The sequence below is a fragment of the Lichenostomus cassidix genome, chromosome 20, assembly GCF_008360975.1.
Source record: "Lichenostomus cassidix isolate B80296 chromosome 20, HeHo_3.0, whole genome shotgun sequence".
Classification (NCBI taxonomy): domain Eukaryota; kingdom Metazoa; phylum Chordata; class Aves; order Passeriformes; family Meliphagidae; genus Lichenostomus; species Lichenostomus cassidix.
Genome location: NC_139500.1, coordinates 6,008,623 through 6,027,825, shown reverse-complemented (window position 1 = coordinate 6,027,825; position 19,203 = coordinate 6,008,623). Strand labels below are relative to the sequence as shown.

At 50.8% G+C, this 19,203-nt stretch overlaps 1 protein-coding gene and 1 long non-coding RNA gene across 15 annotated transcripts in view; one reads left to right on the top strand and one right to left on the bottom strand.

Annotated features, from left to right (window-relative positions):
- Window positions 1-10,697: 10,697 nt before the first annotated feature.
- KCNQ2 (potassium voltage-gated channel subfamily Q member 2) overlaps window positions 10,698-19,203 on the top strand; it is a 74,045-nt gene continuing 65,539 nt past the window's right edge. For 7 of the 14 annotated variants that reach the window (XM_085079362.1, XM_085079358.1, XM_085079357.1 and 4 more), the window contains exon 1: window positions 10,700-11,062. In XM_085079362.1, the coding sequence (XP_084935488.1) occupies window positions 10,767-11,062 (296 nt within the window). In that variant the 5' untranslated portion in view covers window positions 10,700-10,766. Of the gene's footprint in view, window positions 11,063-19,203 lie in introns of all 14 variants that reach the window. The other 7 variants (XR_014856015.1, XM_085079355.1, XM_085079352.1 and 4 more) reach the window with 2 other exon arrangements.
- Window positions 11,680-12,920, bottom strand: LOC146428621 (uncharacterized). The gene is made up of 3 exons (XR_014856046.1): window positions 12,814-12,920; window positions 11,918-12,665; window positions 11,680-11,789 (listed from the first exon to the last, which is right to left on the bottom strand). It is a non-coding gene; the product is annotated as an uncharacterized LOC146428621 (long non-coding RNA).

Below are 19,203 nucleotides of genomic sequence, written 5' to 3'. Positions count from 1 at the left end.
ACCGTGGCTACGTTTCCATAGAAATATGCCAGGGGAGCTGTGAAAGATACTCTGGGAGCACTGCACAAGTGGTGTGGTAATTAATGATGGAACTGCAGAACAGGAAAAATATAAACCCTGGAGGATTTAACTCAGACTTGCTCATGGCTCAGAGCAGGGCCACATTTTCAGCCTCGTTTAAATGTGGGCTGGCACCCCAGGTGATCTGCAGGAGCAGAAAGAAGAGACAGTGCCTGCAGGGAGATCTCAGCAGCAGCAGCAACCTCCCCCTTTTTGGGAGGTTTGGGTCAGGATCTTTAGCGAGACAGGATTAACAGAAATATTGTAACTTAAACCCACTTCAAGGCATGAGGTTCCAAAAAGAAAAAATATGCTGAATTCCTGGGCATCTCAAGACAGTATCAATGAAGCCACAACCTGCCTCCAGCCAAACCTTGGGTTTGAATCCACTGTGGATCTGTGTTTTGGGGTTGGATCAACAACCCACCATGTGCAAATCACGGTCTGGCCCCACAGGGCTTGCAGGCACACAAGCAGTGATGCCCTTAGTTCAACATGATCCATTTTGGGGTCCTACCAAAATGATGAGCAGCCCAACATCCCCCTGAACTGGCCCACAGATGGATTTTGGCAAACCTTGCAGTGAACTCAAGTTGATTTTGGAACCAACAGCACCGTGTCTGAGTGTGGCCCATGGCAGGTGATATATGGGGCTGTGGTGGTGAAATGGATTTTAAAACACCAAATTCTCACCAAATTCCTCCCTGCCATGGCCAGGCGTGCTGGGACCTCACAACCCAGAGCTCAGAAGTGTTTTGCATAGCAACTTCTGGAGGTTTTTTTGAGTCATTTTCCATCCCACTCCTCCCTGAAGGCATCGCGGTGGATGATTCCCGCAGCAGCCTCAGCGGTGCCATCTCGTGGAAAAGGGGACAAAGTCCTCCTGGAAAAGCTGCCACAGAGAGCAAATCCAGACCCTCGGCCCTGATCCTGGCAGGCAGCACGTCTGGGGCAAAGCAAAGGGAATAGCCTCTGGAAGTGCAAAGTGCTTATAGTCATTTCTTTGGGGACCAGAGTTTGCAAATGTGATTGCGTTTCCTGAAATTTAAAGCTGGTGGGGGGAAAATTACTAGAGGTTGTAGGAAAGTCAAAGAACATCAGGGCTGGCTCTGCTGTACAGCTGGGGATCAGCTCTTCAAGAGGTTGTTTGACAACCCAAGGGACCTGGAAGATGAGGGAAGAAGAGGAAGGTGTTTGGGGGCTGGATGTGAACCAGCACCGAGTTTCCAAAAGGGATATCATCTCCACGATGCAGCACTTGGCACTAGTGCCTTGGTGGGTATCCTGATGGAGAAGGGAAGACCCCACAAATGGGACCATCCTTGAGGTGTGAATGGACACCTCTGCCAATCCCCAGCCTGGTGCTGGCTGCTCTTGTGGCATCCACTGGAGCTGAAGGAATGAGTACTTCTCCTTTCCCACCTCTACCCTCGTGTCTGGCTGTGTGCTGTTAATAATTTAAGGTAAGTTTTCTTACTCCACCGGAGATGATTGGCCGACTCAGCAGGCGTTTGGGGCTGCTCTAAAAAATTTATAAGGCTTTTGCAAGACTGCAAGTGGAATCCAGGTTGCAGATGCTGAGCTGGGGGAATTTGAACCTCCTGCTGCCCTTCTACACTTGGAGGGGAGTTAAAGCATCAGCCACAACCCCTTGTCAGCCTGGGCAGGTCCCTGCAGAGACCCAGCACAGACCACATGTCACTGGCATGCAGAAAACCTCTCCAGTCAGGGCAGCTCCTCTCCCATTGCTCCCTTCATCTGCCACCAGATTTTGGGAACCTTAACCCCACACAGGCAATGAGGTCCTGCCTGACTCATGCTGACTCAAAAGTCTTGGCGAAATCTGGAGCATTTCAACAGCATTTGAAAACACACCCCACAAGGGGAGAAAAGCAAATGAAGCTCTCCTGATCTCCCATTCCATTTCTGCTGCCTTGGAATCCAATGCCACTGGCTGACAGGGAGGCCAAAGTGCCCTTCAGGCCAGAATTCCCAGAGGGCATCACCCAAAGGGGTCCTGCCATCGCCTGCTGGTGACAGAGATGCTGAATCATCTATGGGAACGATGCACATGCAGCACAAAGTGACCACACGACCTCAGAAAGTGACTTCATCACTGACCAATGTCCTCCCTCGTGTCCCAGTAGGTGCTTCTCTTCTCCTTGGGCAGTTGCACAGCACATTTCACCTTGCAAAGCTGCACTGCCAGTGGGCAGCTCTCCATCCAGCACGGGTGTGAATCACCTCTTCTCTGCTCCCCAGCCCAAGTGGCTGGGCTTGGCCTCTTTCCTGAGCAGCTCTGCATCACGTTGGGCACCTAGGTCTGAGCAGATGGGGCTGGAGCCACCCCCACAGCCTGGGCAGTGCCTGGCCCAGCAGGGCTGAGGAGTTCTACTTGGGTTTTGTGTCCTTGTGGCTGGACAAAAAACCCTTGGACTAAATCTTCTTGGAAAATAGAGGATGGGCCAGACCAGAAGTTGGGGAAAAAGGCTGATCAGGGCAGAGAACATCCCATGCCTGGGTGGGTCTCATCTCTCCATCTTGCTTCCATCTCACCCCCTTCACAAAGTCCGTTGGTCTTTGGCCAAAATCTGCCCCAGAGGTACAAATTCAAGGAGGAGGGTGGGAATCTATGCCCTTCTCCAGCATTTTGCAGCATGCCAAGGGCCAAACCTGTGAGGGTTTTACTAATTTTATTTAATCACCTCTCTCTGCATCCCCCAGTTTGAGATCCACATTGTCAGGTGCATCTGCAGCCAGGGGAGCACAAAGCAGCAGCTCTGGCCAGGGCAATGCACCATGTCCCATCCTCCCCTTGGCCTGTGCCTTCCCCCAGTGCAGAGATATTGCTGAGCTGAGCAGAAATCAGAGCTGTAGCACAGCCCAGGGTCCAGCTCTGGGCCAGCTCCCCCTTCTGCCTCGGGTACCATTTGGCCCCAGCCAAATGTTTTATGTAGAGCTACTGCAGCATCTTCAAATAACTCATTTCAGCTCTGCTCACAAACACTCCTTTGCTGCCTACAAATTTAGGATGGCCTGGTTTTGCGTAGTCTAAATAATTTGTAATCACCCCGTGTCTGGCACTATTCTCATTCCTTATATCTGCTAAATGCTCTCTGCAATGCCGGCCAGCCACAGCCCAGCACTTAGAGTAATGAGTCTGGAAGCAGCCAGGCTTTGGGACAGGGATACAAATAGGGGAAGGAGAGCACGAGGATCCCCAAATATCAGCTCTGTGGGGCGTGATGGGTGTGGCAGCAGTCACTCCGCACATGCTGTGGGTTTCTGGGCTGGGTTTTGGTGTGGGGCAGGAGGGCAGGCAGTTTGTTGTCTGTGCCACCTCTCCCCCATCAGCGCGATGGGAATATCCTCTCCTACGTGTGCTAGCTCCAAGGGCACAGCGTGGAATCCTCCCCCGGCAGCGACCTGAAGGACTGCGGTGACAAGCGAGGGTGGCCGTGCCAGGCAGGAGGTGGCTGTGATTAATGGGGCTGCTGGGATGCTCCGAGCGGCTCCCGTTAGAGCAGTGCTGGGAGGAAAGCGCTGCCGCAGGTCAATAGCTTTGGTGTCCTCCTCTCAATAGCTTTGGTGTCCTCCTCTCAATAGCTTTGGTGTCCTCTCCGCCCGTAAATCTCCGCGGGGACCACGGGGAATGCTCAGAGAGCAGGGACAAGGAGGGGTGCCGAGGCTGAGCACATCTCCAGGGTGCAGCTGAAGTCCCTCTCAGGGTGGCCGGGGCAGCTGAGCTGACAGCTCCTGTCAGGCTACAGACACAGCTCGGTTGAAATCCTCCCTCCCCTGCTCTGCCCGCACACGCAGGCGAGCGCACAGAGATGCTGAATGAGAGGTTTTGAGGGCACAGCCGGGGCGTCCGGATGCCCAGAGGACAGGAACAGCCTTTGGAGCAGTGTGAGGAAGGCGAAGTTGCGAGAACAAAACGGGGGCTGCATGAAAATCAGGCTGGAAGTGAGGAAATGTCACCCTGCTGTCACAGCACCCGTGTTTTTGCCTGGGGGAACGTGCCCGATGTGCTTGACCCTGCCTTGTCCAGCACCCAGATCCTGAGATGTTTAGCAGGTGCTTCCCACACAGGATCCAGAGTGAGCCCACAAAGAAACAATTTCGTGATCCGTAGAACCAGGGGTGTCCTTTTCCCAATGGATTTATGTTTTGGAAAGTGTCCTATGGGTTATCTGATGTCCATTATAATCACGTCCATGCAGCACCATTTCCTGCAGTGAGGAGATTTCTATCCTCTCTCTCATCACAGATTCTCACTCAAAGCGATCTGAAACGTCCCCCCTATCTTTAATAAAGAAGATGAAAATTGCCCAAAATCTCTGCAGTCAGTAAAGGAGGGAGGAGAGATGCAGATATGCATACACCAGCTTTCCTTAAGGCCTCAGGTTAAAGATAAATAAATCATAAACCCTTGCCCTTTCACGTTCTTTTGATTTCCCAGGTGTCCAGGCTGAAAGACTGAAGGAAGCCTGCAGCAAAAGCCCATGGTGCACAGAAATTATGAATTTAGTTAGTTCAAGAGTTTGTCTTTGCAGATGACACATGGTATGCTGTGACAGAGGCAGGAGCATGGAGACAGCCACGTCTGCCTGGCAGCTTCCCAACAGAATACTTCCATTTTTTAACCTTAATCATGGATCAAAAGCAACCCTCCTAACTAAAATCAAAATCTAATATTCCTCCTTTAACATTTTTGGAATGAAAAAAAAAAAAAAAAGCTACATGTAAAAAAGGGAGAGCAGATTTTTTTTAAATTTGGAAGGATTTTTTAAATCTCTCTGAATAATGAAGAGGTAAAATAATTAGCTTAAATCTTTTCAGCATTTTAGTAATTGGGTTTGGTTTTCTTACTTGCCAGATCTGGAGATTTTGACATTTCAGAAAGAAAGAAAAAAATTGGAGGAAAAAAAAAAGTCTTTAGCAACAAAAAAAGAAAATTATTTTTTCTCCATGCAGGTTTAGAGCTTTTGCATCTCCTTGTGCTACTCCCCTCCTGCTGGCAGGGACCCTCCCAGCCAGCACCTTGTACCCTTTCCCTGCTCTCTCCTAACGACCACCCCATCCCTGGGACAAGACAAGATGGAATCATCTCCTCCACAGACCCCCTGGGATCCAGCACAGCTCCCCAAGTGCTGCAACCCCAACAGAGCTGCAATCCCTCTCACATCCTGCCCCAGCATCTCCTGCCCTGCACACCAACCCCACCTTTATGCCCCCAGCACCCACCAAGGTTGGGCTCTCAGAGGTCCCTGCCAACCCAGGATAATCTGGGACCATTTGGAACCCATTTATTTGATCTGTTTCCCCTTCCATGGCAGGATAAAGCACAGAGCAATTCAATGTGCCCCTCCTTGCAGAGCTGATGTGTCAGAATCAGCTATTTCAGCATGGGCTTATTTCTTTCGGATGACAACCTCCAGTCCCTAAATATTCATGCAGGTTTCAATTCAGCTTTGAAGTTGGTGGGAGGCAGGTGCTTGAATGGGAACAAAGCACCTAATGGGCTTTGTGGGACTGGGTCTCAGCCAGGATGCAGTTATGGCTCTGGGAGGTGCTTCACTGGGAGCAGAGCCAGTCCTGAGCTGGATTCCAAGCTCCTGAAACCAGGCAAGGCTGGAAGAGCTCCCAGGTGAGACCAAGTTTAGTTTTCTTGCTGTAAGTTTTATACTGTGGAGAGCACAGTGCTGGTTGGAAACACTGGAAGGGGGCTGTTGGTGGGAAGTCTTCTCCATCTGTGAGTGGTCATCCCTAAGGAACTTGTGGTGGCCCTCAGGGTGTGGGAGGAGGTCCTGGAGCAGCCTTGTCCTGGGGAATGAGGTCTAAGAGCACCTAGGTGATGGCAATTTGACGGTGTGGCTTTGGTCCTTGTGGGTGCAGGAGAAGCCAAAAACCCCAAGGAGGTCAGGAGGAAGGATGTGAGCGTTGGGAGACGTGAGGGATGACTAAGAGAGCTAAATTTACAGAGGCTGGGAAAAGGAAGGCTCAGGGGCAACTGTGGTCATGGGCTAAAAATACCTTCAAGGTAACAGTATAAATGAAGAAAGGGAATTACACGTGGTCCCAGAGGAGGTGAGGGCAGGAGATGGAGCTGGAGGGGAATGACGGAAGCATGGAGAGTAGAGATGGGGAAGGAGACCTGGCCAGTGGGGAATTTGCCAGGGGAAGGGTCTGTGGGGCTGAGTGGGGCAGAAGCAGAGCAGTCAAAAGGTGACAGGGAAATAGTGCTGGTGTTCACCCCTCTGTGACTCATTTTCAGCCTTGTGGGTGATCTGAGACTAACCTGGTTTAACTCAAGAGAATTCACCCTAACTTTGCTTTTTTCCACTTGCTTCTCCTTCCACATGCCCAGTCAAGCAGCTGTTCTTTCCAGAAACTGGTTTTCCTTACAGCCAGCCCTCCACAGCACAAATTAATATTTAGACCTCAGCAACTTTAATCACCCTTAGAAAGGAGGAATATAAATTTCTAGTTAAGAATGGAGCGTGTGTGTCTCCCAAGTCAATTCAGTGTAACTTGGGGAGATTTCTGTTCCTACAGTCAGACACTTCCAGCTGCAGCTCAAGCTGATCTCATACAGCAGGATTTGTCCTGGGTTTTTCTGGAGCAGCCTCCAATGAGGTCGTTGCTGTCTAAGAACAGGGCAGGAAGATGGATGGTGGCACAGAAATTTTGCATCCAATAAATATGTAATATAAATTAAGCAGCTCTGTCAGCAGCAGGATGAAGGGAGCCTGGCTTCTTATCAGCATGTTGCTTGCAAATTCTGATTGAAGATTTTTTAGTGGCTTGGAGGAGTGGCCTCCTCATAGGCACCTTTTCCTGTGCCTGTAAAGATGAGAATACACTTTAAAATCCCCTTTGGAGGGTGGGGAGAGGAGCCACTGGGGAGCCTCTGTCCATCAAGGTTTCTAGTTTTGATGAAAATTGATAGAAACTTAATTAGCATTGAAACTGATGACTGCCAGATTTTATTGGAACTGGAAAACCATCTGGTGCATCTTTATTTCAGGTGGTAGAAAAAAAAAAAGTTAAAAAAATCAGTATCTGATACTGTGATTGTGACTGATTGCCAAGAGCAGCCTTTGCTCTTTGCCCAGTTGGAATCCTCTTGCTCTCAAGGTGATCCCTCTGCTCCAGTGTCCATACCACCCTGCAAACCCTCTGCAGCTGTGCCCACATCTCCCCATCCCAAACGGGGAAGCTTTGGCTAAGCATTGCCTTCTGTTCCAGCAAGAAATGTCACACTCACCTTTCTCCTTTGGAAACCTGTCGATTTCTCCATTTGTGCATGTGCATTATCTGTCATACAGCTTTTTTTCCCCTGAGGGCTCCACCTTATGCTGGAGAAGCATCCCCTTCCAGGTTGAGTTCCCTGTATGAACCAACCTCTCTCAGGCCAGAGCTGCTGGTTTCAAAGCCAAAACTGGTTTGGCATGTGTTGGGAAGAATCAAGCAGGGAAGAGACATGAATAATCCATGGACATGGACTCTTGGGGGCTGTTTTCTGCTCAGGGAAGAGGATGGGGTGGTGGGAGGGGAGGGGAAGCTGAAGCAGAGCGAGATGGGTGGACACTGGGAGCAGAAAGACCGAGCTGCTCATGTCTTTTCCCTTGGCAGGTTAGTGTTGCTGGGATGTTGCAGCATCCTGTACAAGGGGAGGTAAAGCCATCTGCTTTAGGGTTTGAAAATAGCTCTGGGAGAAAGCTGCGAGTGACAAAACCCAGGCTTTGGGTAGCACAGTTCACACAAACCACCAGCGGGGTGGGGATGGAGAAAGGGCTCTCGTTCAGTGTTTCAAGCAGAAATTTATCCCTGGAGTCACTCTACATATTTCTCACCAGTCATTTCTTACTACATCTCAAAAATTGCCAGGGGACAGAGCATGGACTTTCTGTATCTTAACATGGATTGATGGGTTCCATCCTACCTTCAGGGTCTAAGCTATCTGCCATGGTGTTTGTGTTTTAAAGCCATCACTAGTGTTGAAAGCAAAGGACTGACTCAGTAATTCTGTTTGTTTGTGGAGACATAATGTCCTTGGATCAGATAAAAGCACCTTCCCACTCCTGCTTTTATATACCTCATTAATTCCCAGTGTTAATGGCTGTGTCTTGTCTTCTGCCACCCAGCCCAAGTGGCACACAAGTGACTTCATCTCCGAAATTACCTGCTGCAGGCTCCGTTCAGGACATCGCAGCTCGGGAAGTGTTTGTGTTCCAGTTGTTCCCAGAGACTGCTGCTCCTCCCAGGGCTGGCAGGCTCTGGTGACTGGATCAAGGGACAGCTCCTGTGAGCAGCATGTGGGGGTGGAAAGTGGAAAGCCACGTGCTTCTGAACACTCAAATACCACTGGCAGTGCCCAACCATGGAATATGATAAAAAAGGAGCTTGAGATGCCCTAAGAGTCTAAGGTAAAAAGAAAGAAGGGGTGAGGTTAGAGCAGGCCTTCATCCAAATTTCAGGCCTTTTCCACCTCTCAAGGACTGCTCTGTTCACAAAATGAGGCAATCCTTGATGCCATTTGCTCTCAAGGCCTTGCTTGTCTATGAGGTTTTGCCTCTTTCCCAAATGAAGCAACAAGACCTTACAGTCCCTATAACCACACCATGCCTTTCCTCATCCCATCCATGCCTTGGAAAGAGTGAAATCCCACCCCTTACCTTTCCACTCCTGATTTCTGGTGGTCTCAGAGATGCAGGATGCCCAAAGCTGTGATGCAGTGTGACACTGCGAATGACCAACTAATTAGGCAAAGAGGAGTGGACTGAATTTAGATGCTTCTTTAGGGCTCACAGACTATTTGTAATCTTGAATTTGTTAATTGAAAATCGCTTCCTTTGTTTGTTGTTGGCCTTTTTGTGGAGGGGGATATTTCCTGCTTTGGGACTGCGTCACTGGATCTATAATAATGCACTTTGTACATTAGTGCCAGGCACATTTGTAATTGGCCACCCTATTAAAGAACACTAATGATCTTACAAGTGTTCACAAATAATGAATAGAATGGCCCCTCATTGAATTGACTAATTTATTCGCTGACATACTTGCAGATCTGTTTTTCCAGCATTTAACCCAGCTTTAGTTTTCTGCCTGCCTTGCAGAGATGGCTTCTCTTTCAGCCATGTGTTGGAGAGAATATGGGTCACAGGAAACGTTCTGTTCATAGAAAATGTAGGGCTGCTCCACACTCGCTCTTCTCTTCAATGTGCATGGCAGGGTTTGGGGAGTGAGAGGCAGCAGCTTTAATCTCAGTGCTCCTCTCATCCATCAGTTCTCCCTGGGATCCTCCTGAGGAATTAGGAGGGGACCAAAAAGCCAGGACTTGAGAAGTGCTCTCTGAAAGGTTATGTTGATTTTTCTCATTTACATATGAATTTCAGGAAAAGCTGGCAACAGTACAGAGTGGCAGGGTTGCTTTTCTAATGAAACACAGCCCTGGGTGGTTCCTGCAGCCATAAAACTCATGGCCACCATTTTGCTGCTTCCTTATGAATATTGTGTAGAAGTAATTGTCATGAAAGGAGAGATTTATCTGAGCTTGCAATTAAATTTCCATACAAAATTTTTGTCCTAAAGCCTTGTTTTACTTACAAAGGACATGTGTGGAGTTCACAGATCACCAGTCATTTGTTGGATTGTAAGGGATGGAAAAGTCACTGGGGAGGAGTTGATGATCTTGGACTTGATTTTATTTGATTGCAGGTCTTCCCATAGCACTGCAATGAACATTTTCCATGGAGGATAATTATGTGGGGCAAACACCTCTCTCCTGTCTTCTGCAGTCTACCTGTCTTCTCCTGAGTGCAGGGAAGGTGTGTCAGGAGGAAACATACCTTGGGGCAGAATCCAGCCATGGTGTATGGGGGGAAATGCTGCTGGACCCCAAAGAGTGGGGTGTTAAAGGGCTGGTTTGGGTCAACACATCTGGAGATGGACTTTCTGCGCTGAGAGCTTGGTGGCCACATCATGGTGAGGTTTCAGCGTGTGAAGGAAGCTGAATTTGGGCTTCCAGGATGATAGGCTGGGCCTTCGGGAAGGGTGGAGAAAGGGAATGACTTTGCACAAGGGATTTGTGGAGAGGCTGAGGAGATCTGGTGGCCAAAAGGGCACGAGGAGAGGCGGCCTGGATGGGGTCCCTGCTGTGAAGCTGCAGCAATGTCTGCACCTGCTGCCAGCGGGAGCACAGGGATGGCATCCCATGGCAGGGCACTGCCCAGCCCTTCCCAGGGGTGCAGAGGGAGCTCCCTGCTAGGTGATTTCAAGGGGGAGGCCAGAAATTCCTTTTGGGAGTGGAACACTGGGTTGGGGGCAAGAGGAACATGTCATTTCTTGATTTGAGAGTGGGATTTCAGAGCCTGCTTCACGAGGTACCTACATTCGGGGGAAAAATGCCAGACCCTGATTTTCTCTCGGGGCGCTGCCGGATTCGCCTTTTTTTTTAAATTTTGTTGGGTGACGAATGGCAAACCCGGATTTTTGGGAGTGGGGAAGTGCGAGAGGCTGCAGGCGGCGGGGCATGGCAAGGGTTAAGGGGGCGGGCGGCGGCGGGGCGGCGCTGGCGGAGCCGATTGCAGCGGCTCCTGCGGCTTCGGCTGCGCCGGGCGCGGAGCAGCGGCGGGGAGCGCGGGCGGAGCCCCCGCCGGAGCCCCCCGCCGCCCCCGGCCCCGCCGCCCCCCGCCGCCACCATGGTGCAGAAATCCCGCAACGGAGGCGTCTACCCGGGGCCCGCCGCCGAGAAGAAGCTCAAGGTGGGCTTCGTGGGGCTGGACCCGGGCGCCCCGGACTCCAGCCGGGACGGAGCGCTGCTCATCGCCGGTTCCGAGAGCTCCAAGCGGGGCAGCATCCTCAGCAAGCCCCGCTCCGGGGTCTCGGGCAGCGGGAAGCCCCCCAAAAGGAATGCTTTTTACCGCAAGCTGCAGAATTTCCTCTACAATGTGCTGGAGAGACCGCGGGGATGGGCTTTCATTTACCACGCATACGTGTGAGTAAAAGGGTGGGGGGCAAACCTGGCGGCAGAGACCCCCAGCCCTGTTCGGTGTGCCTCTTCCGCCCCCTCAGCCCCCCAAATGCGCCGGAGAGGAAGGATGCTCCAGCTGCAGAGCGGGTGCGGGGCAGGGATGCCGGGTGCCAGGCTGGTTGGGGAGCCCCGGGGGATGCTGCGGGGGGCGGAGGCTGAGCCTTTCCCCACATCCTCTCCGAGAGCAGTCGGGCCGCCCGGCCGGGCCGCCGCTGCATCCCGCATCCATCCCGCATCCTGCATCCCTCGCCCCAGCCCAGGCGGTGCCCGGGGACGGGGCGGTGATGGCCACCCGGGGAAGGGGGCGGGGGGGAAGCAGCTGCCCCTGCAGAGCTGCGGGGTGGCTCCCTGGAGAGGTGCGATGCACCGAGCCGCTGTCTCCCCCTGCCCGCTCCTGCTTGCGGGGGAAGGGGCTGCTCATGCGGTCGGTGCAGCGGGAGTGATGGGTAGCGACTGTTCCTCCGTCTTGCTTGAAATCACCATAGCAATGCTGTGAGCAGAGGAACAAAAAGCTCTGCTCAGGCACCGTCTCTCCTCCCCCCCACCCCCCAGCATCCTTCCCTCCCCGGCCCCATCTTTGCCTGGTGGGTGGCTGCGGTCGGTTTGGGGCCGGGGTTGGTTCTGGGGCTCTGCTCAGGCTTCTGGAGGTATTTCTCGTCCCCCGTGGGAAGCGTCTGAATGGGAGATGTGTCTAGAAAGAAATGCTAATCAGTGTCTGGGGCTCCCTGCCTGTACAGCCGAGCGGTAAACAAAGGAGCATCCCTGGGTGCTCATCTCCCCCCTGGTACCCGGGTTTGGGGCAGAAATGGCCCAGCTGACCCGCGTTTGGCAGAAGGATTCCCATCTCTGAAGCATTGCTGCATAGGAGAGCAGATGACTTCCCGTTGTTCCAGGATCGCAAAGGGAGGGTCAAGATAAATCTCGGTGTTACTGCAACTCCCTTCCCTCTGGGACTTTCCACAGTCCCACCGGGCTCTTCAGCAGGCCTGGGCTCAGGCTGAGGTGCTCCTACCCTTGGTGCCAATGGGTTTTTTGTTTCGTTTTTGTGTTTTTCCTCATTGCCAGGGCCTCTGTCAGCCACGGCAAAAGGATTTTTGGGGCCTTTCCTGGTTTTTCCCCCCCTCCATCCTTTTGCTGTTGTGCTGCTGTAAGATAAGGGGTTGAGATGTGCTTTCTGTTCCTCAGCCATTTTGTAGATTGAGGCCTTCCTTGGAGGTGTTGGTGGGACCAGTCAGAGAGGGGAGATGCTGGCTGGGTGGAAAGGGGAGCTTTGCCATGCACTGCAGTGAGTTGGGGTCCTTGGGGAAGCTCATCCCCCTGGGGAAATGAGAGAGGAGAAGAGAGATCATCTGTGGAGTGCAGTTGCAGCTATGATGAGGAGTGTGAAGTCCAGTGCTGGGCATCCTGAGCACCCTTCATGCTCCCGTCCATCCTGTGGAGTTGTGGGTGGTTTGTGTCAGGAAATCTTCCAGAACCGTGTGGAGAGGCCAAGTGCTCCTGTTTGAGCTGGTTTATTGCCTGTGAATGCACCGAGGGTGGGGATGTTGTGTGCAACGTGTCCTGTGTGCTGTTAAATACAGGTGAGACCCCAGCTGGGGGGCACTGCGGTGACAGTGACAGAAGGGCTGAAAGCCAAATGACAAACAGCAGGGGTAGCCCTGACTGAGGGCTTTACAAATATCTCTGGCTTCAGCTGCTCTGTCTTAACTTCTGACCTGTTTGGCTCTGCATGGTGGCATTTGCTTGGCATTGAGCCAGGAATGCTCCCAGGGCAGGAGCAGGGTCACCCCAAACTGCCCTGTCCCCAGTGCCAGGCTGTTCCCAGTGCCCCTTGGCTCTCACCACGTAGCTGCATCCCGCCCAGCCCAAGCAGCTGCATTCCTCCTGGGCTTGTGACTCCACTTGTATCAGCTGTGACACCACAGGGAGCTGTGCAAAACCAGCCTCTGTCCCCACCCATGCACCTGCTGGGAAATGGAGGCTGAATTCAGGGCTGAACTGGGAATTGCACCAATGTTGATGAAGCATCGATGATCTCAATTTTTTTACAGTGTGTTGAGAAGTTCTATAAACTCCAGTTTTCTGTATTGTGCCCATGATAGGTTTAGCCTTGGCAGTTTACAGTGCTTGAAGAGCTGAAGGATATGGGAAACTTCATACAGTTACTAGGATAAGCTCATGCATTGTTATCCCCTCTTGCTGCCTGGATGAGCCTGGCATGGCCTGCGCCAGGTCTGTGAGGGATGGAATGGGTTTCTGTAACTGGAAGTCAGTGATTCAGACAGACAGGACAGATGAAAAGCTTATTCAAAGATGTGGGAGGATGACAAGCCTGTCTCAAGGTCACAAAGTTTGTATGGAAGAGCTGGAGCCATTCCCGGGTCCCAATGGCCAGTGCAGCACCCTACCTGTGCTACTGGGGTCACGCTGCCTCCTCCTGCCCCAAACCCCATTTTGTGCCAAAGCCTGGAGCACAAAAGCACCTTTAGCCCTCATCCTGCAGGAATGGGAGTCCTGAAGGAGACTGTGGATGAGGGAGCTCTGTCCTGCCACTGTCTTGGGCTCAGTCAGCCCCCACTACTACCAACACCCCTATTTTCCTGCTCCTGCTGCTCGCAGGGACTTTATTGCACGAAGATTTATTTCCAGCGTGAGTGAGTTTGTGATGCTGCAAGGCTGGTTTTAGCCTGTACAGATGCTGACAGAGCCAGCTGCCTTTCCAGGCATGGAGGTGCTCTGGGGCTGCTCAGGCAGCTCTCTGCACCCAAAGCCATGGCAAAAACTATAGAGACTCCCAGCACGGAGGTGTTTTAGTAAATATGAGAGGTGCCTCTGGGTAAGTACCTCTGATAAATTCCTGCCTGCAGAGGCCCATCTGCCAGGCTGCTTCTGCACTGAGCCACTGATGCTCTGCCTTCAGATGCCTGTGCAGGTTGCATTTATTTCCAGAGCTGCATCTTAGATCCAATCCATCTGATTTCATTCCCCACCTCTTCCTGCTGTCGATCATTCCCTTTCGCACCATTTCATGCATAAGAAATCAGGGAAATTCAAACCAGGGAATCTCTCACTCCCCCAAGCCCGGTCTCATCTCAGATGTTGCCTCTCTGAAAGCGCTGTTACCTCTGTGAGCAAAAGCACGGTTTTATATTTCTGTGTTATGAATCATTTTTGTACTTAATAGCTCTTCCTACACTGACACAACTGGGTGACCTGCTCTTGGGAGCTGTGTGTGTGATATATATGATATACAATGCATACTTTGCACAACCCCACGGACAGCTGAGCCTGGTGGGCTCCATTTTTGAGTGTGGCTAGAGGTGGACTGTGGCTCCCAAAGGTCTGAGCCTCCCCTATCTCTCACCTTCTCCCAGTGTTTGTCTCAACATCTTTCTTTTCTATTCATCCCCGCACACCTTTTTTTTTCTGACAGATCCTTAAGGATGCAGCCCATGACTTCTTTCTGTTCAAGGCTGAGCTGAAACTTGAAAAGTTGAGCTGTGTCTAAAGAGCAGGTCAGGCTTTTTGAGGGGTGCAGCAGCACTTAGATCTCAAGGTAGTTCTCTGTGTAGGTGGAAATTTGGCTTCAGAATTTTTTTTCATTTTATTTCTCTGAATGAATATTTTTTCTTCTAGTCCTTTTGCCTTGGTTTCTGTAACCTGTCCTGTGCTCAGGAAGGGCTAGAATACTTGAAAGTGATTTTTTTTGTCCCTGCCTGCCATCTGATTTCAGGAGGGATCACTGTGCTTTGTGCCAGCCTGAGCAAGGAGCTTGCACTGGGCACCCCCATGGTCTGATGTGTCTGGAGACATATTTGCTGATCCCTGGGTGAGCTGCTCAGGTTTGGTCCCTGAGCTGAAAAAGGAGCTGCCTTTGGAGCAAGAAAACAGCCTGGATTCAGGCACTTTTAAAGCTGTGTGTGCTCAGGAACCAACATAATTCTTGCATTTCCTACTTAGAATTTACGACCCTGATGCGTCTCCTTAACTGTGTTAAAAATAGTTTGGGTGCATTTTTCATCCGCATACTGTGCACCATACATTTAGTTAATTAAGCAAGTGCATGGACTTAAATTATAATAAGGAAGAACATTTCCTCCCTGTCTAATTCTATTAAAATTTCCTTGTACCATCCCCATCCCATTTGTTCTTCTCTTTTCAACCGGACAAACCACCTCTCTCTCCAGAGTGTCCTGCCTGCCCTGCCTGCATCCTGGCATGGCATGGAGGGAGCATGGAGAGTGGCTGAGGTTCTTCTCTGGAGCTCCAGGGTTTCTCAGTGCACAGGTGGCCTCTTTTGTGACTCCTTTCACTCCTCAGGGACTGATAAAAACATGTTTATTTAACACAGATCCATTCCCAGCTGATCCTTTACATCAGAATTTGGGGTAAATGTAGTCTGACAGCCTCGATCGTCGATCCCCAAGCCCTGAGCAGTGATGGCTCATGGCCAGACCTCACCCAAGACAGGGTTGTTGTGGGCAGGTGTGATGCCACCAAACTCAGCCCATCCACCAGTGACCTCTCCTGGATTCTCCTTCCCACCTCCAGCTTGAGTAGGATGGAGGGGCCAGTGCAGATCCCCAACATGTGCTGAGCTTCATGGAGCTGCTGGGCTTTGGCCTCCAGCACTGGTCCCCTCTGGTCCCCAGGGACCAACAGGACCTTCTTGGTGGGGTTGTGTCCACCCCAGGGACCAACAGGACCTTCCTGGTGGGATTGTGTCCACCCCAGGGACAGGGGGATCTTCCTGGTGGGATTTCTCACGAGCTCCTCTCCAGCTGCTTACTCAGAGCTTGGTGGGAGCAACCTGATTTCAGTCGCTTTAATGTGTCACGTTCCAGCCGTCACATTCACCCCACACTGACATTAAGGAAATGAAAAACAAGCTGATCCCCTGGGTGACCTCCTTTCTGTGCTGCAACAAACCTCAACCAGATGAGTCTTGCCGTGGCTCGATGTGTTAAAAAAGGGAATAACCCAAAAAGCAAGCCCCGAATCCTGTGCTCAAGGGAAGATGGGCATAGCCCAAAGATATATAGTTACAAAAAATCAGGTTTCTTGATTTTTTTTTTTTTTTTTTCATTGCAGCAGAAGGAAGGGATGACAGGGTGAGATGCTGTGTCGTTCCTTTGGCAGAGCGGGATGAGCAGGGCAGAGGGTTTGCCTGCCAGGCATCAATGGTGCTTACAAGGATAAAAAACATGTAAATTTAGTGTTTGGCTTCTGGGAGTTAAGTAGCAAACACTTAGCCCTGCATAACCCTTTTTAAGGTAGCCCAAATTCTCAGCTGGTTTCTTAGTTCCAGAGGAACGGATTCTTCTTTATATTGTGGTGACAGGGAGATGTCCCATTCCCTTTTCCTGCTGTGTAATCTCCTGTGAAACAGATACAGTAGAGCTGAGAAAGGTGGAGAGTGGTTCCTACAAAGGATTAAACTTTGTCTATGGCCTGTCCCTGTTGGTGTGATGTCCCTGAACATCAAAGAGAGGAGTCTCCTGCACTGAGAAGCACACTTCCTTAGATTAATGTGATGATTTTTAGCACCCGATGGTCCAAAAGGAACCACATTGCAAAACCAGATTGTTGTGTTGGTCTAAAATGAGTTTCATGAATGTATTTAGAATGCATTTAGAGTGTATTTAGATGTACTTGACTAGTGAGCACGTGATGGCAAAACCAGATAGAGCAGAAGGACAGTGGGCACTGAGTCCTTCATCACCATATATTTAAATGGCTCCTAATCAGCTTTCATGGCAAAAAGACTTGGACTATTCTGACAGTCAACAAAAGATGATTCCACCAGGACTGCAGGAGTAGATATTTCAATGTAAATTTTTTTCTGGTGAGAGCAAGTTGTGTGATGAGCAAGTTGTGTGAACTTTTCCATCTCCCTGAAGCTGCAGCAATCTCAGCTCCCCATGTGGTTCTCATGGCCTTATCCTGGGTGAGCTGCAAACGCAGCCTCCTGTGACACTGGCAGTGGAGGTGTTTTGGGGGCGTCGTGTGCATTTATTGTGAGGCACTGCAATAATTAGTGTAGTGTTAGGTGGGGAGTATCTCGCACAAGGCACTGGCTGGGATGGCAGGAGCTGCTGCCTTACAGCCTCAGGGCTTCTTGGCTGTACAACTGCCAATAAATGAGGGAAAGCAGAGAGTTCCTCCAGAACTCTCTGGTCTCTCTTTGGCATCACTCCAGACTTTTAATGCGCTTTTTAGATGTGAGGAAAAGTTTTGGTGTTGGTAAGCATCCATACTGTGATTTTTTTTTTGAGTGGATTGGATGTCAAAGAGCCGCTTTTTCCAAGAGGGGAATCAAGAAGACCTCTGGAATCTTCTCACCTCTCACTCTTGCTGCTGTAGGGAGGTGATTTAAAGCTGTGTCAGAATCACTGAGGCTGCTGGGTGCAAGCTCTGTGACTGAGCAGCCACTTGATTTGTCTTGGACTTACAATGTCCAGATGTTTCAGGTGGAGTGAGGCTTTCTTTGTGAATTTGGTGATGCTCAGGTATGTGCTGGATTCCTCGTGGAAGTCCCACAGGAGCCTCAGAGCAGGCTTAGGTGGGCAGGTTTGCCTTCTGGAGGTGTCTGTTTCTCTCTGCTGATGGCAGAGGGAGCCTGAGTTTCCTTGCACACCTTAGGGGGAGCTGGGTGGGACCAGTCCAGGCAAGGAGGGGAGAAGACAGAGCCTGGCATGATGTCAAACTGAAAACTGGAGTGAGTTGAGGCATCTCCCACTTTCTGCCACAGCCTGTGGAGCTGGAGTGTTCAAAACCAGGAGTATGGGGACACCCCAGCAGGTAAGGTCAGGGGGAGAGATGAGGCTGATCCACACTGAAATGGGATGACCTGGATCAGAGATCCACATTTACTCAGCCACCTTTGAGAAGTGGTTTTGACAAAGGAGCCTTTGTAGCAAACCCTGATCAGCTTTTGTGATGTGCAGCCCAAGACTGGGGGGAAATCAGAAAGTAATCAAGCCTTGTTGATTCTGGCTGCAGTTCTTAAGCATCTCCAGTTGTCTTTCAGAAGGAAATGCCCAGTTGTCATCTTCATTCAGAGACCCTCCTGTTTTTACTGCCTCCCTTGGGAGGGTGGGACAGTGAAAAGAAACAAGAGGACAGAAAAGGCAGAGGGAATGACTGGGTTAGAAGGCAGCCACTCTCCATCTGAGCTTCCTGGCAGTCCATCGTGGCTGGTGCTTGGTCTATTCAGGACAGATTTTGCCTTGCGGAGGGTCTTTCCCAGGCATTCACAAATTCCTCATTTGTAAACAAACCCTGATCTGCCTGGAAGTCCTGCTCTCTCGTTTAGAGCTCTGCCAGCCCGGGGGAGGTGACAGTGTGGGAGCAAATTAGGGCTGGGGTGGCAGTGGAGCTGCTGTCACGCACTGCAAGGGATGAGCACAGCAGGGCAGACACTCCTAACACAGCTCCCACAGCCAGCCTGTCACTCTCCATGAAGTTATCATGATGCCCAGGAAAAAAATAAACTATCGGAAATCCTGACTCAAGGGTGACTCGTGTGCATTTCATGTGTCTGTTGTGTGAAGGCATCAGACTGTGTCTGGGTACCTGCTGTATGTGCTTCTTGCAGCTTTGTTTTGATGTGGTGGGAAAAACTAATATGGGGTGCAAAAGAAAAAGAAAAAATCCAGCCAAAGAGTAGTTAAAATTAATAGAAAGGGGGAAATATTATTCTATTAGTATTACAGCAGTGTGCAAGCACCCCTAGTGGAAGTAGAAGTCTACAAGCTTCTGTTCTGCATATCAAGTCAAAAAGAGGCAGTACCTGCTGGAAGGCTGTATTGAGCAGTCAAAACACAGGAAAGGCATAAAATAATTGTTGGGTCACTGCTAAATGTTCTCTTTGCCCCACTTTTCTTTTTTAACAGCATTTCCTGTTGCCTGGCTGGCTTTTGGACGGGTGGGTTGGTTTCTGTCCCTGCTCCTCAGGTTTGCAAAGGCAGGTGGGGTTGGCTTTGGCTGTGGAGGATCCAATCCTTGGTCTGAGGACCTCAGCAGGGCTAACATTGGGCTGGGAGGAAGAAGGTGGCACATCTTCCCAGGGACATGGATCACCCCCAGAGGGACAGTTTGCTGTG